The sequence below is a fragment of the Drosophila mojavensis genome, unplaced genomic scaffold (assembly GCF_018153725.1).
Source record: "Drosophila mojavensis isolate 15081-1352.22 unplaced genomic scaffold, ASM1815372v1 contig_277, whole genome shotgun sequence".
Taxonomy (NCBI): domain Eukaryota; kingdom Metazoa; phylum Arthropoda; class Insecta; order Diptera; family Drosophilidae; genus Drosophila; species Drosophila mojavensis.
The window spans coordinates 3154759-3169913 of NW_025318822.1; the positions used below are offsets into that span (position 1 = coordinate 3154759).

General features: G+C 40.0%; 1 protein-coding gene across 2 annotated transcripts in view; it reads right to left on the reverse strand.

The window, feature by feature from the left end:
- Window positions 1-15155, reverse strand: part of LOC6574206 (ABC transporter G family member 20) — a 49229-nt gene that overhangs the window by 25701 nt on the left and 8373 nt on the right. For both annotated transcript variants that reach the window (XM_032728971.2, XM_032728970.2), the window contains one exon: window positions 6832-7093. In XM_032728971.2, the coding sequence (XP_032584862.1) occupies window positions 6832-7067 (236 nt within the window). In that variant the 5' untranslated portion in view covers window positions 7068-7093. The remainder of the gene's footprint in view (window positions 1-6831; window positions 7094-15155) is intronic.

A 15155-nucleotide genomic window follows, 5' to 3' on the forward strand; every position in this document is an offset into this window, starting at 1 on the left:
GGGTAATAAGTGGGCACTTGATCAAATGGCATGCGCTCAAGAAGGTTATGCATTTAATTGTTGACGCTAGGCACTCGACTGACTGTAACTAATAAGCATACTAAGGAGCACTCTCTCAGACAGACACAGAACTTCACTAATGAGCGCGGACAGTGGGCTGTGCCCTGTGAGTTCTTATTAAATAGAATATCTATAAGAAATAAATTAATTTCTTTGAATTTACTAGTCAAATCGGCATAATTTATTCCAACTGAGTCTTTTGACTTAGGATATACTCTTCCAAAAAAAAAACAAAAGTGTAGATTCAAACTCTTTTAGTGAGCTTTAGAACAGATTGGTATTCCTAAGAACCAGATGAAGACCTTTCCATAGAATTTTATATTTAAGCCTCTTTAAATGGAAATTTTAACAGCTCGAGAATTTTTAAATTAGAAATTTTGTTAATTAAAATTAGTGAATTACGACAGTACTATAGTATTTTTTAATTATTGCCAACTCAGCTTTGTTTTGGGGTTTCAGACGTTTTTACAGAATCCCATAATCCCTTTTCCCTGCCTATTTCTTGCTTTCGCATTTTCATCAAATTCCCTACTATTATTACTTATACTAAATGTAGCCAATACGAGGCCTTGCACCACTGTAAGTCGCCACAGTAATATAGAATACTATTCCCAGCCCTGCCTGAAGTGCAGCCTGTGTGTGTGTGGCTAATATTCCATCATTTGTTGGGTCTAACTTTAGTATAATTAGCTTTAGCTTGACTGTAACTTGTACTAGGCATACAAATTACCAATAATAACAGTTTAGAACAGCTTGTATGTTAAGAGATCATTACTGACTTGTAAATAATATGGGCGCTTGTTTTAATCGGAGGTTCGCTGCAGTCTGAAGAGACTAACATGAGCGGGAGAGTCATAATTAATGGACGCACGTAATACTCATGTCAATGTTAAGAGTGCTCAAAAAGCGCAATAATTAAAAGCGAACTCAACACTGCTCAGGCTTAAACAATTTTGTGTCAATTAAAAGGTGGATTATATAGATATACATGTTTATATATGTATGTATATGTATATAAATATTTATACATGCGCGAATGCATTTTGTTAGTGTCGAAAATCGGAGGCCTTCGTGTTGGGCGCTTTATAATCTCTTGTATGGGCTGTTTATTGTGTGTGCGCGCTCAATTTGGCCTGACTCATGCACCATTAATTGGCCATTTTCATGGTTTCTGCAATATGTATGGACCCCAACACGGGCTGGCCAAAAAAGGGTCACTTCTCCTTTTCGGACAAAGGCGCCACTCGAGGCACGCTGCCTTTGCCATGGCTGTGACCCCTCTCAACGACCAATTACACCTAAACAGCTTTAATTTAATTTAGACACCCTGCCAACCGTTGGCCCGAGTCAACGACACCCCATGGGTGCTCGCTGGGCCTCGAGGAAGGATGAAGTAGAAGCGAGGAGCGTGGGGCAGGGGGCAAGAAACAATGGCGCGGATGTAATGTTCGCATTATGCTCGTTCACAAATTGTAAGCAGCCATTATGTTTCTTCATGTTCGCTCTGTGTGCTTCTGTGTGTGTGGCTGTGTATTTGTGTTTTGAGCATTGTAATACCCTGGACCCTGGACCGCCCCAACATCAACAGGCCTGGGTCTTTCGCCTGCGTGTAAAATGGTTCAGCGCTCGTGTTCTCCATTGTTCCGGCCGACTCTCAGCTCCATCGTATGTCAAAATAATGGCGGCTCCGTCAGGCCATTGTTGCCGATGTTGCTGCTGATGTTGGCCATGGCCATGCAGTGGTTTTACCTGGCCAGCATGTTTTCCAGCCATATTTTGCAGAGCCAGTTCAGTTTGCTCAAGCGCAAGTGCAATGCTAAATAATAGCAAAGTTTTAGTTGTGCTTGTGATATGCACAAATTTCAGTTCTTTATCAAGTTAATGGATGCTGCAGTTTTAACCGCACTTCATGTGCAGTTATTTATATTCTTGGTGCTCATTGGAAGACCCAGAGTACTCAACATCGAGTTCATAAAGTAGCCAGCTAAACGGACAAACTGGACTCAAATTAACTTTAGTCAATATTGAAGCTCTGGCTCACAAGTCAAAGCAAGCGATGCATCGAAGCATAAGCTGAGCAGTTGGTTTATGGGCTTGCCAAACATATTCTCCATTTGTTTGTTTTCTTTTTCATTTCTTTTATGGATCATTTATCAACGATTAGCTATTTTACAGAGACTCCCTTGCCTATTCTTTTGCAGGTCCTTTAACAATTCTGCTTTGTGACATTTTAGCCAGTTACCTCATGTCTGATATTTTCTGAAAATCAGAGAATTAAATTTCAACTCAATTGCTCAGATTGAATGCAGCTCTTTTGTTTGATGTTCAACACAATTTTCAGTGCTCAATATCAATTTCACCGAGCTGAATGTATAAATCATGTCGGAAAAGTCATTATCACACAAATTACACAGCAATCAATGGGCCTACAATTTGTGGTCGATTGACAGTCGGGCAGCAAGTTGAAAGCACAACCCTTGAAATGCCAATGGGAAAAATTTACATTCCACGGCTTGAATAGTCTTTAAAGTATTTGAGAGGAATTCAGTATATATTAGCAGTGGATACTAAATATAGCTTAAGAACACACACAGCCAAGCCACACCTCCCACATAGTTTAATAATAGAATATTTATCATTTCTATAAAATCATTTACGGTTTCATTTGTCGAAATACTTGAGAAAATCCTTAAACTTAGAACTCATTGAAATGATTTTGCCTTGTGGTCAGTTTCAGACTTTGGGCAGCATTTTGCTGCAATGGCAACATAGAGCTAATAATTGCATTCCTCACAATTAATGTGCCCTGCGGATAATTAGTAAATTGAAAGTCTCCTTTCTAATACTGCAATTCCTTGTTCATTTCGTGCAAATCGCTTTATATATTTGTTACAGCTCAAACTGTTTTCCGTGCATAAATCAATAAAGCGCAATCAGTTTGCTCTGGCTCTTTAATTACGTGTATTTAATTGCCTCTGATTGACGACAGCCGGTTAGCGTAATCAAAAGTAAATTACACAGTCGAATAAATGAGCTAACTGAAATGGAATTTCATTTTATTTGAGATCAAATTTCATTTTGCCGAATAGAATTATTTCTTTAATTTCGTTTATATTCAATTTGTGGCAATCGCATTACACAATATTTGGACATCCTAAGCAGGAATTATTTTTTATAGCTGATGCAAATTGTTTATCTCCTAAAAGGGTGAGTTTCTTGGAAAATTTGTACATTGCAAACCAAAATCAGATTCAATTAAAGTACATACAAATGAATAGATTCTTAGTTACAGATACAGATACAGATACAGATACACAGACACATACAGATACAGATACAGATACAGATACAGATACAGATACAGATACAGATACAGATACAGATACAGATACAGATACAGATACAGATACAGATACAGATACAGATACAGATACAGATACAGATACAGATACAGATACAGATACAGATACAGATACAGATACAGATACAGATACAGATACAGATACAGATACAGATACAGATACAGATACAGATACAGATACAGATACAGATACAGATACAGATACAGATACAGATACAGATACAGATACAGATACAGATACAGATACAGATACAGATACAGATACAGATACAGATACAGATACAGATACAGATACAGATACAGATACAGATACAGATACAGATACAGATACAGATACAGATACAGATACAGATACAGATACAGATACAGATACAGATACAGATACAGATACAGATACAGATACAGATACAGATACAGATACAGATACAGATACAGATACAGATACAGATACAGATACAGATACAGATACAGATACAGATACAGATACAGATACAGATACAGATACAGATACAGATACAGATACAGATACAGATACAGATACAGATACAGATACAGATACAGATACAGATACAGATACAGATACAGATACAGATACAGATACAGATACAGATACAGATACAGATACAGATACAGATACAGATACAGATACAGATACAGATACAGATACAGATACAGATACAGATACAGATACAGATACAGATACAGATACAGATACAGATACAGATACAGATACAGATACAGATACAGATACAGATACAGATACAGATACAGATACAGATACAGATACAGATACAGATACAGATACAGATACAGATACAGATACAGATACAGATACAGATACAGATACAGATACAGATACAGATTCAGATACAGATACAGATACAGATACAGATACAGATACAGATACAGATACAGATACAGATACAGATACAGATACAGATACAGATACAGATACAGATACAGATACAGATACAGATACAGATACAGATTCAGATACAGATACAGATATTTTCTATTATGATTCAATAATTGATAATAAAATATCGGTTTATTTAAAGTCTCTTGAATCGATCAAAAAATACCAAATCTACGCCTCTTTCAGCATTTTTTATTATTAATTGAGCACTTTCAGAACACTTCAATCCACTTTCGAGAACATTCTTCCGTCAAGCATTGTCGGTTGCAGCATTTCAATTTTTATTTTATTATATTTTTGTTTGTATTTGCCTCGCCTGCCACTTATTAGCCAATGGAATTTATGTCCTTCGTTTGCAGGAGGACGGCGGGTTTTTTATTGGGTCATCGCTAACTGATTGTCGTTATTCAATTAAAACCACAGCCGGACTTTTCAATCGACCAAATCAAGTACACTGAGCACAATACCCATAAATTTGCCTCTATTCATGGCTGTTGGGCAGAAACCGCGCAATTTCTATGTACTTTATTGATGCGTGATGGGGCGTGATTTATGTGCGAGTGTTTGTAGACCACAGAACAAACCTTCAGTCGACAGCTTTCAAGTGCTTATTGTCTATAATTGTTGTTGCTTCTATCTATATGCCTGTCTTGTGATTTCTGATCCGTGTGTGGGTATTTATTTGTGCTTCTGACCATCAGCCAAATATAAACACGAAAACAATATAACTCATTGCAAATATAGCAAGCAACATAAAATTATTTATCATTCCGGTGGCCGACAGAGATGGCGTTGCTGATGTATCCGGTTCTGGCCAGAGGCGAATCCCTTACCAAAACCAAATAAGTACACCAAAACAAATGTCAGTCAGCCAACTCACTCAGACACGAGCAGACAAAGAGACAAACGGAGGGAGCGCAGCTGAGCTGAGCCTATGAGAGCGCCTAAAAACTTTTGAGCTTAGGGATTTCACAGTCCCTCTCTGTCACTCTCTTTCTCCCCGTCGCCTTTCCTCTTTATTTTTTTTTTTTTTTTTTTTTCTTTATGTGGCAACAGCAGAAATCTTTGCCGAGGGCTGGGCTGACTGTCGGAGAGAACTCGAGCCGGGTGAGTCGGGGCGACATATTTTGTGCTAAATCTTCTTGTTCACACTAACGCGTCGCTGACAGTTGCTGGTTCCCATTTTATATTTTCTTCTACTTTGTCTTCTTTTTTTTTTTTTTTTTTTTTTTTTTTTTGTCTGTCTGCTTGAGGCCTGAAGTTTTCGGGGTAAAACTCGCGACAACGTGTCGGCTTTCATATATGTACAGTATTCGTCTGTATGTGCGTGTGTCTTCTCACAGATTTGCGTCTCTGTCTGTCAGTGCGTCCGTCAATCAGTCAGTTTTGTGAGTGGTGTGAAATATCTCGCCAAATGGTCAAAGCAAACACCCGCCTCAAGGCAACCGCTTCGATGATTTCATGGTCAAACTTCTGTGTAAGCTGTTTCATTCATGTTTTTGTTGCCCATTTCGGAAGTCTGGCAACGCCAGTGCACGCGCTCAGCGCGCATCGCTTGTGGTTTGTGTCTTGTCTACAAAACTGGTTTCAGTTTCCAGATGCTGCTGCTGCCGCTTCAGTGGCTGTGACGTTGCTCTGGGCCAACGTCTGGTTAAGTCATACATATGCACACACACGCACATACACACACGCTTTGTGTGTTAATTTGGCAGTTTTTCAAGTGCTGACATTGACCCACTTACCGTTTGTCGACGTCGCTTCGTCGTCTTCATCTTCAACTCATCTACCGCTTGGCAACTCCGAATCCATAGCGAATCGAGTGTTAAATGCGGTCAAAAGCATTTTACGGCAAACTCACACACACACATACACTTTATATACTCTCCCAGTGCATTTTTAAATTTGAGTGGGAAAGCTCTCAGCTAATTTCAGCCCTAAGACTCAAGAGTCTTCCTTATTTGACTGTTGATTGAGGCAACTATTTAAATATTAATCGCCAAATAGAGCGCGAGCTTTAAACAGATTATTCCGCTGATTGAAACGCCTTCAAGCAAATTGTTTTTTTTTTTTTTACCTGTTGACACAATTTCATAATTCTAAACAGGTTTTAGTTTTATTGAAAGTAAAATTTATACGAGTGCGTTTAGATACGTATCAAAAAACTAAAACTGATGAAGTCCATTTGTGTTGCTATACATTTCGTAAATATATATTTGAATATGCTCAGTTTTTATTTCAATACTCTGTGTTTCTGTGCTAATTAGGCTAATTCCAATCAAATGCGTTTTAAAACTCTGTCGAGTAACTAAAAGTCTGACCCACATGCACATATATCTGGTGTCCAATGCTTGGAACATATGAAATATTCATACATCTTGAGACAAGCATATATGAGCGTTGACTACTTTTCACACATTTGCACTCATGTGCATTATGTAAATTTAAGAAGAGAGCGCACTTAAAGAGAGTTCTTGAAACAGCTAGCACTACTTACATGGAGCCCTTGGGCACTGTCATATTCAGGCCATCCAGCACAATATTTGGATTCTTGCCACCGCCATACATCTTATGGGCGCGCCTCACGCAGACGGCCTGCTGGCGGCGTGTCGCCAGCGTCGAGGGCTGTGAGATGAAGAGGCGACGGCGGGCGGCCAAATCGAGATCGCTGTTCGCCGTCGTTGCAGCTGCAGCTGGCGCCGTCGGAGGCACTCCATCGGCTTCGGCGTCCATATTTTATGCGCTGCTGTTGTCGTTGGCTGCAAATGTCGATACAGAAACAAATCTATGTGAATATTGATGCACAGTTGAAAATTGAAATAAAAACACACCCGAAAACTAAATTGGCCAGCCTTATGTGCAGCAACGCTGTGCATTGACAAGGAAAGTGAATCGATAAGCACCGCGTACATATATATACACATATATTTTTTGTTTTTATTTTTATTTTTTATCTTTGTGTATGTAGCTAGAGCTATGGCCTGACATGACCCACGCAGCAGCTCGCGTAAATGAAGCCAACTCCCGAACCCTTGGCCGCTGTCAATACACGTCTAACCGGGACAAGCTCTAACCATTTGCCGCTCTTGTCACTGTTTTAGTATTTGTTGTTCTCTTTTTAGTGGCTATTTTTGTCAGTGCTACTGCCACTGCTGCTGCTGCTGCTGCTGCTGTTGTTGCTGTTGCTGTTGCTGTTGCTGCTGTTGCTGATGCTACTGCAGTTGTTTCACAGTTGATTAAACCAATTTTTGTATATGGCCAAGCTTGGGCAGTGCCGTGCAGTTAGCCCGTGATGGATATTGCTGCCATGTAGTGGCAGCTCAAAGTTGTTTTGGCCATTGCCAATTTTCTAACAGCCAGCGAAATGAAATTTTCAAAATGGCTTCAACCCGCTCGCTGACCTCCTGGCGGGCCAACAGCTATTTGGCGCAAGTGCTCGAGCATTTGCCTTTTCCTATTCGTATTTGTATTCGCTTTCATTTTAATTTTCATTCCCATTCTCATTCTCATTCTCGTTTCAAGTTGACATTTTGCTAATCGAAAATGCAGCAAACAATTTGCGAATTGCCGCTAAAGTTTCGCAATTATTTTTGCCAAACCTCAGGCAGAAATACAAAAACAACTGAATAGCCCACACAGCAAACGGAAAAAAACCAAACAAAAAAACAAAAAATATCCTAAGCCCCGTCTCATTTATTGATTTACTTCGCACTAACAATGGGCTGGCCAAATAAATAAAAATAAGCATAACAACAGCAAATAACTAACCAAAAGTAAACAACAACTGACGCCTTGTGCTTCGAGGTTGGGCTCGGTTTTGCTTTTGGTTAGCTTGGCTTTTTTCGGGACCCCCGTGCCTGTGCCCGTGCCCGGTCTAGCACTCCGCCGTGGGCCCCGACCCGCAGCCGTACCCCGGGCCGGCAGCAAGAAATAAACTTTCTTGATAAATGACTTCAATGTAATTAATTTCTGCTCAGCTCGCTTGCAGTGCTGGCAAAATTGTAAGCAGAAGTGTTGGGTGGGTTGCTGGTGGTGCGGCGGGGAGTGGGCGGTGCGGCTTGGTACGACTTGCCTGGGCATGTGCTGCTGCGGGGCAAGCTCATGAGCAATGGCCTGACCAAATGCTGTCACTGCAAATGTTTAACTAGAAATCCTCCTGCCGCCTCTCCCCCCTGTCTGGCCATAATGCCTGTCTGTGGTAATACAAGTCAGAAGCTGCCCCGCAGCATTTCAATTAAGAAATATTGTTTAAACATGTAAGTAGTTGCTAGCGCCACACACGATAAGCTGAAGAGGCACCCCGAGCATTGTATTCAAAGTATTGTTTCGAAATAATTACATTATTACGATTAAAGGCCAACTTGTTCGGCTTGAGCTAAGTGAGCTATTAAAAGTCTAGAGCTAAACGGGTGCATAAGTTGATTTCCGTATTGTCGTAAGACAATTGAATATTAAGAGTTGAATGTGTGCGATGTTGTGATAGCGGTGATCAAGAGATAAACAAATAATTATTCAACCTCTTTGCTTAGCTGTGCTTTGGCGCACCAAAATGATATTATGCATACGCCCCGTGCTTCATAGTAATAATAGTTGGCGCTATAATTGCTCCATTTGCTGCTCAGCGAGCAGAGTCGTAACCTCTTTTTTTTCATGAATTATCATTCACATAGGAATAGAGAGTTGGGCTACGCACTTCCGGTGTATTTTCATGCAAAATACATGAATAAAATTTTGTATTGACGCTTTAAATTTCAACAGCTTCCGTTTCCGCCCTTTCATTGGTGCGGTGCAGACAAAGCAGTTGATAATCAGATGCTGAAGCTATGATATATTAATTTTCTCTGAAATTCACACCACATTCTGGTTACTCGCAGAGTGTTTGATTGAATTCGTACTTTCCATAACAGCCACTGACCCTTGCCGCCCCCGTTGATTTAAGGGCCACCAATTAAAACTTTATTTATCTTCATCTTGTTCTAGACGGTCGCAGGAGCTCAGAGGCTGATTGGTCCTAGCTGGGCACCACAGAAACCACAAATTTAATCAAACAACTCTACAACTAAGTCCTGGCTGGAGTAACTACCTTGACCAAACACAAATACAAAGCAAACAAGACACGTAGCAAATCTTTGAGTGGCTGCAAATTGCGAAAACAACAAAAATCCTGGTATGCAATATTTTTTCCAAAAAGTAAATTGCCCACAACCAGAAACAAGAGTTTGGGTATGTGCTGGCAAACTAGGAATGTATTCAAAGAGAGGAAAGTATCTTTTATTGTAATAAAGCAGGGAACGGCACGTGAACAAACTGAAAGCAGGCAGACAGGCGGATCGGCCGGCCGGGGGATGATGGGCAGCTGCCTTTGTTTGGGTCACGGAAAATCTTTTAAAGTTTTCACGTGCCTCTACCTAACAGTATCTATATCGGCTGCACAGATTTGTGTCTGCTCTCTATAATCTTTGTGGCTGGATTGCCGTACCTTTAGCTGCAGGAACAGGTGCCAACTTGGCAGGCAAGCGAAACGGAAATAAATAAAATCACACACACGGCTCGAGAGCCTGGGTGGAGCAGAACAGGGCAATGGAGTGTGGGGCGTGGCAGCTGTGCACATGCATGAAAGGTAAAATATGCTTATAAATAACATACAAATACAGTCACACACTCACACACACACACACACACTCTCACTCTTGCTCTCGCTCTCACACAGAAAGTTTGAAGTTCAGGCTACATAAAGAAGTGCAAATTGTTGCGTGCTGCGATTGTATCTATCGAATGTGAGCATACAAAGGTATTTCCTGACAACAAATATAAACGCCGCAATAAAACGAAATACAGCAGCAACAGCAACAACAACAACAGCAATAACCACAGCAAACCTGACGCGACAAAGAGAGTTCACAAGTTTTTCTAAGGCGAGGGGGACAAATAAAAAAAGTTGTAAAATGAAATGATTATCTGGTGCCTGCCGCCTGTCTAGCCGTACGAATACACGAATCCAGGCGCCTACGCATACACCTACGCATCCATCTCTTCAGGAATGTCTATGACAAAAGTTCTTCTTTGGTTTTTGTTTCTTTTCTTTTTGTGTGTGAGTGTGTGTCTGTGTGTGTTCCAGGTAAATAAGACTATAAAAGCCGAAACTCGTCTGCGGCATTGTTTATTGCAAATGCGAGTCACATATTTGTACAGCATTTGGTTTACTGCATTTATATGATGTGCCATATATTTATAGGAAATATTATGTAATATGTATGCGCCATGATCTGTGCGTTTATGGTGTCAATGGCAAATGTTTATCGTGCGCATAAACTTTGGGGCACATCGAGATGTTAATCACGAACAATCGTGGCAGAGTACAGATCGAGGTTACGATTCAAGGCTCAAATGAAATGATGATTTATAACTAAGCTTATCAGCTGTTAGCCAATCATCAAGTCAATCATAGTTACTTTTTTACTTAAATGTATATTATTTAATATTAATACTCCTCAACTGACGTTATCTAGGCTTTAAGAAAATGAAGCCTCTCCCTAGTTGACCTTCGGGCAAAGCTCCGGCTTTGCATCGCTATTGCTTTACAGGGCTTATAGCTTGTCTGACCGCTGGGTTAATTTGCAATTGTCTACCTGTAAGCAGGCGCCATTGGGTGCTGGCTGGAATGCAGCATTTGATTGCTATGGCAACTGGGCTAAGTCGCCGTAAATGCTCGACAATCTTGACCATAACTGTGCACTGTTTACGGCAACTATCAAATGGGCCAATGCCTCTATGTGGCGCGCACTTCTCGACTCGGTTCATTTACATAAAAAAGCATTTCGAAAGCCGAGAACTGAGGCAGGGCAGCAGATACTGCCGCACAAAGTCACTTTTCGGCAAGTAATAAATATTTATATTTATTTTTGCACACACACAAAACTATCGTAAGTTGTCGGCCCCTCTCTCTCTCACTCACACACAGTCCATCCCCTCTCCTTGGTTGCACTCGTGACCAAAAAATTTGCACAAAATTTTACGCACAATAAATTTAACAGCAAAGATTTGACGCCCAAAAAGAGAAAATCGTTCATGTGTTGGTAATAGGCTAGTTCGAGAAGCTCTTACAAACATGGACAAATACACTCATTTACACACACAAAAGAATTTACATAACAGTTAGTTTAGGACCGGCATCCAGCAAAATATGTTTATCTGTTGCAAAGGTCATCCCTGGCTTTTCCTTAAACATTACATAGAACAACAGTGTCAGTCTCTCGATTTCATATATGCTTTAATATTTTTCTTTTTTCTTTTTCAAAAAACACAAAACCAAAACAACATAAACTCATGAATAGGTAACACAATTTTCAGACCTGAAAGCATTCTACGAATGTAGCTCATCACTCGCCCAAATAAACACACACACACACATATGGAAACACACACATACAGACAGGCACATGTATAGATCATTTGCTAGGCTCGTTTTGGGTTTTGGGGTTTCTGTGGGTTGGTCATTTGCCAAGCACATTTGTATTTAATGAAGCCTATTTTTTGGTTTTGTTTTTGCCTTTGCTGTGCTGGCAACATGAGCCGCAATTATTACGAGCCATTTGTTAGTAAATAATCATCGAAGCTTTGCCACGCGGCTCGTTTCTGAGAGATTTACGAGCAAATAATTTGCGCAATCGCTTTTGAGGTGAACACCAGCTGCATACTATAGCTATATGGAATACTTACGAGTGCTCGAAAACCTTTCATTCCAATTTTATAATTGGCAAGTTTCCGCATAAATGCAACAGTGAGAATGTTTATGTAGTCGCTAAGCTAATTAGTTTAACAGAATTACGTATACTAAGGCAATACTAACATTTTGGGAGCAAAGACAAAAGTAAACAATTTTCCTGATTGATAAACAATTTGTAAAATGGCGAAAAACAATTGGCAATGGACGAATGTTGTTGAACATGCTAAGCCCTTGAATAACGGCAACTAGACAGAATTTACTTTGCTTAAAACTACACCTATCCATAAGCTAACTGCATCTGAGATACAGGGTGAAACTGTATCAGACCAAAGCATTTTGTAATATTTGCCATTGCTGGCTGCATTTGGCGCTGTAATGTTGATTAAGCCATTTCCAAAGGGAGCCGTACACTAGCATATGGTTGGGTAGTACATTCTCACACACACACACACGCCGTTGCTCACTACCCACACACACACACACACACATTCAGCAACTGGAACATATCGTTTTCCATTCACGTAGCATACTTTTATGCGTTTTGTACTGTGGCGCAACATTGTTAACTTCGTGTTATTTTCTGCTTTCGCATTAGCTACACTGAACGAATTTATATAGCCGTTGCTTGTTGATTAATTGTAGGAGAATTAACAATTCATTTGCATAGTTTTCACATTTGTCTTATAAAGTGCAAACGGAAGTGCCGCACTATAATTAATCAAATTCATGCCCCAACGACGAAATCAGCTCGATTTTTTCTCTCAATGTTCTATTTGCAGTTCGTTGCTCATTTCTGACTGTCAAACCTCCCCGCCGATTCGGGCACCGACTGATTCGCGCTGACTCAGCGCATTTGTTGGCGCTGTTAATTGAAAATTGTGAATTCAAAATTCTAGTTTGCAGCTGCATAAGCAAACCCAATTGGTCAACTGCTAAATTGGACATCGATGCAATTGATTTGACACACAGTCACCCGGGGCAAGCCTGGCGAGACCGTTGCGCATGAGATGCCCGGAAAAAGGTATTTCGAGAACCATATCTAAGAGCGAGCTATAGACAAAAATTATTTATATTTCTGTTATTAGTTGAGCAAACACTTCAAGGTTTCAGATTAATTTCATATAGTTTATGGCTGCCAATTAATTTTATTTTTTACGCCACTTAGCTGATTTTTACTTGGCTCTAAATCATCTGTGACTGAGCACTAATGGAATGGCAATTTTATCTCTCAGAAAGCTTAACATTTTCGTTAAAACTATATATTTTTATAGCCCTCATTTGTGATAATGATACCCAAACAGCCACTAAATAGTATCTTTAGGCTTGTAAATAACCAATTATCGTGCTAGGCTTGTTATTCAGAAAACTGCCCCCACGTGGCTAGCAGCTATTGCTGTTTCGGTCAGTCTAGACTTTGAAATCTATCCGTGAACAAACAACTCAATGTCTCACAGCATTGGCAACAGTATCAAGATAATCAAACTAAATTACTAAAGTCAAGCTGTGGTCAAGGAACAAGCCACACGCTGACACACACACACACACACACACATATATATATATGCACACTTAGAGTGTCAGACACTTGTCAGTTGCAGCCTTCGAACTTATCCGAGTCAATCGAACTAAATGCAGGTTTTCAGAGCCAAGTCGAGTCAATTGAGTGATGCATGCACTTTGAGCAGCTGAAATTAGCAGCTTTATGTCAATTATTGGTATTGATTCAACTGAGGATTAAGCAGCTTATGCAACATGCAGCGCATCGACTTTGAGCGCTCCACTCGAGAGTCAAGACAGCTTGATGAGCTCAGGGGCAAGACAAGGAATGTGCATCCTCTCCCATGTGGACTCTGAGCAAACAGTAATTGTATTGAGGGAAAAAACTGACGATTGCATATCACTAGTCACTCATTGACTGTGGATGTGTTTGTGTGTGTGTGTGCTGGTGAGACTCGGAAAACAGGTTTGGTAAATCTAGCTACTAATTAACGTGCCTATAAGAGAACTGCCATAATACAACAAACGGCCGCAAAGGTCGTGCTCAGTCTCAGTGGAAAAACTATCTAGCATTCAAGTATCATAGCTATATATACATATATCCATATATCCACAGATAGTTATATGAGTCGACTAATGCCGCTTAAACTTGACAGTGAATATTATTTTGCTGCTTGCTCGGCCAACAAACAACCGACTAAGGCAAGCAATGGCAACAACGACGTCAGCAGCAATATATGTATGTATGTATGTATGAAGCTGCTGCAATGCCGTAACTAGTATGCAAATGATTGCAGCTTCGTCTATTACAAAATTGCATGTTGCTTGCACGCACATTTGAAAACAGAACTCAAGTGCATGCGACATGCAATGCAATAGCTCGCCATCTCCACTGTTGAAGTTTATCTAGCCAGAAATTCAATTTCGAGTGCTCTATCCATGTGTAATTGCCTGGGGTCAGGACAAGCGGCTGCAGCAGCCCTTATGTAACAGCAACTGTGGCATTAACCTTGCCACGCCCACTCACAAAACATAATCTATGGGCGTCGAAGACGACAGCAATGCGCGAAACTGCGACTCGATCACAGTGACTCTGACTTGATCACAGTTCCCTGTTTATAGTTGATATCCTTGGCAAAGAATATGTATATATATATATATATATATAAGCTTGATCAAGTGTAGTTTGCCTTAACTACCCGATAATTAGTGATCGTTAGTTGCAGTAACTTGTTTCATTAAACTTAAAGGTCTTGCTCTTGATTGGACAGTAAAATGAATTGGAATTGATTACTTCCAGATAAGTGAACTTTAATTACACTGTTATATGAATAAATTACATTTTTATTACATTTATTTACGCAAATACTCAAGTTACGAGACTTTACCTTGTATGACCCTGAAGTTCCGCATTTAACTAAGCTTTAGAGACTTTAAGTGCCTTGAACTTAGACCGATGTACTTATGACTATTCTCTCAATATACTTTCTGTGTGTGAAATCCCAATCTCTCTTCTATTCAGTATTTTCTATGCATAACAACAGCAGGATGGCAATTCATCTGGTCTGAAATGATTTCTGCTTAAGCTTCCCAACTGA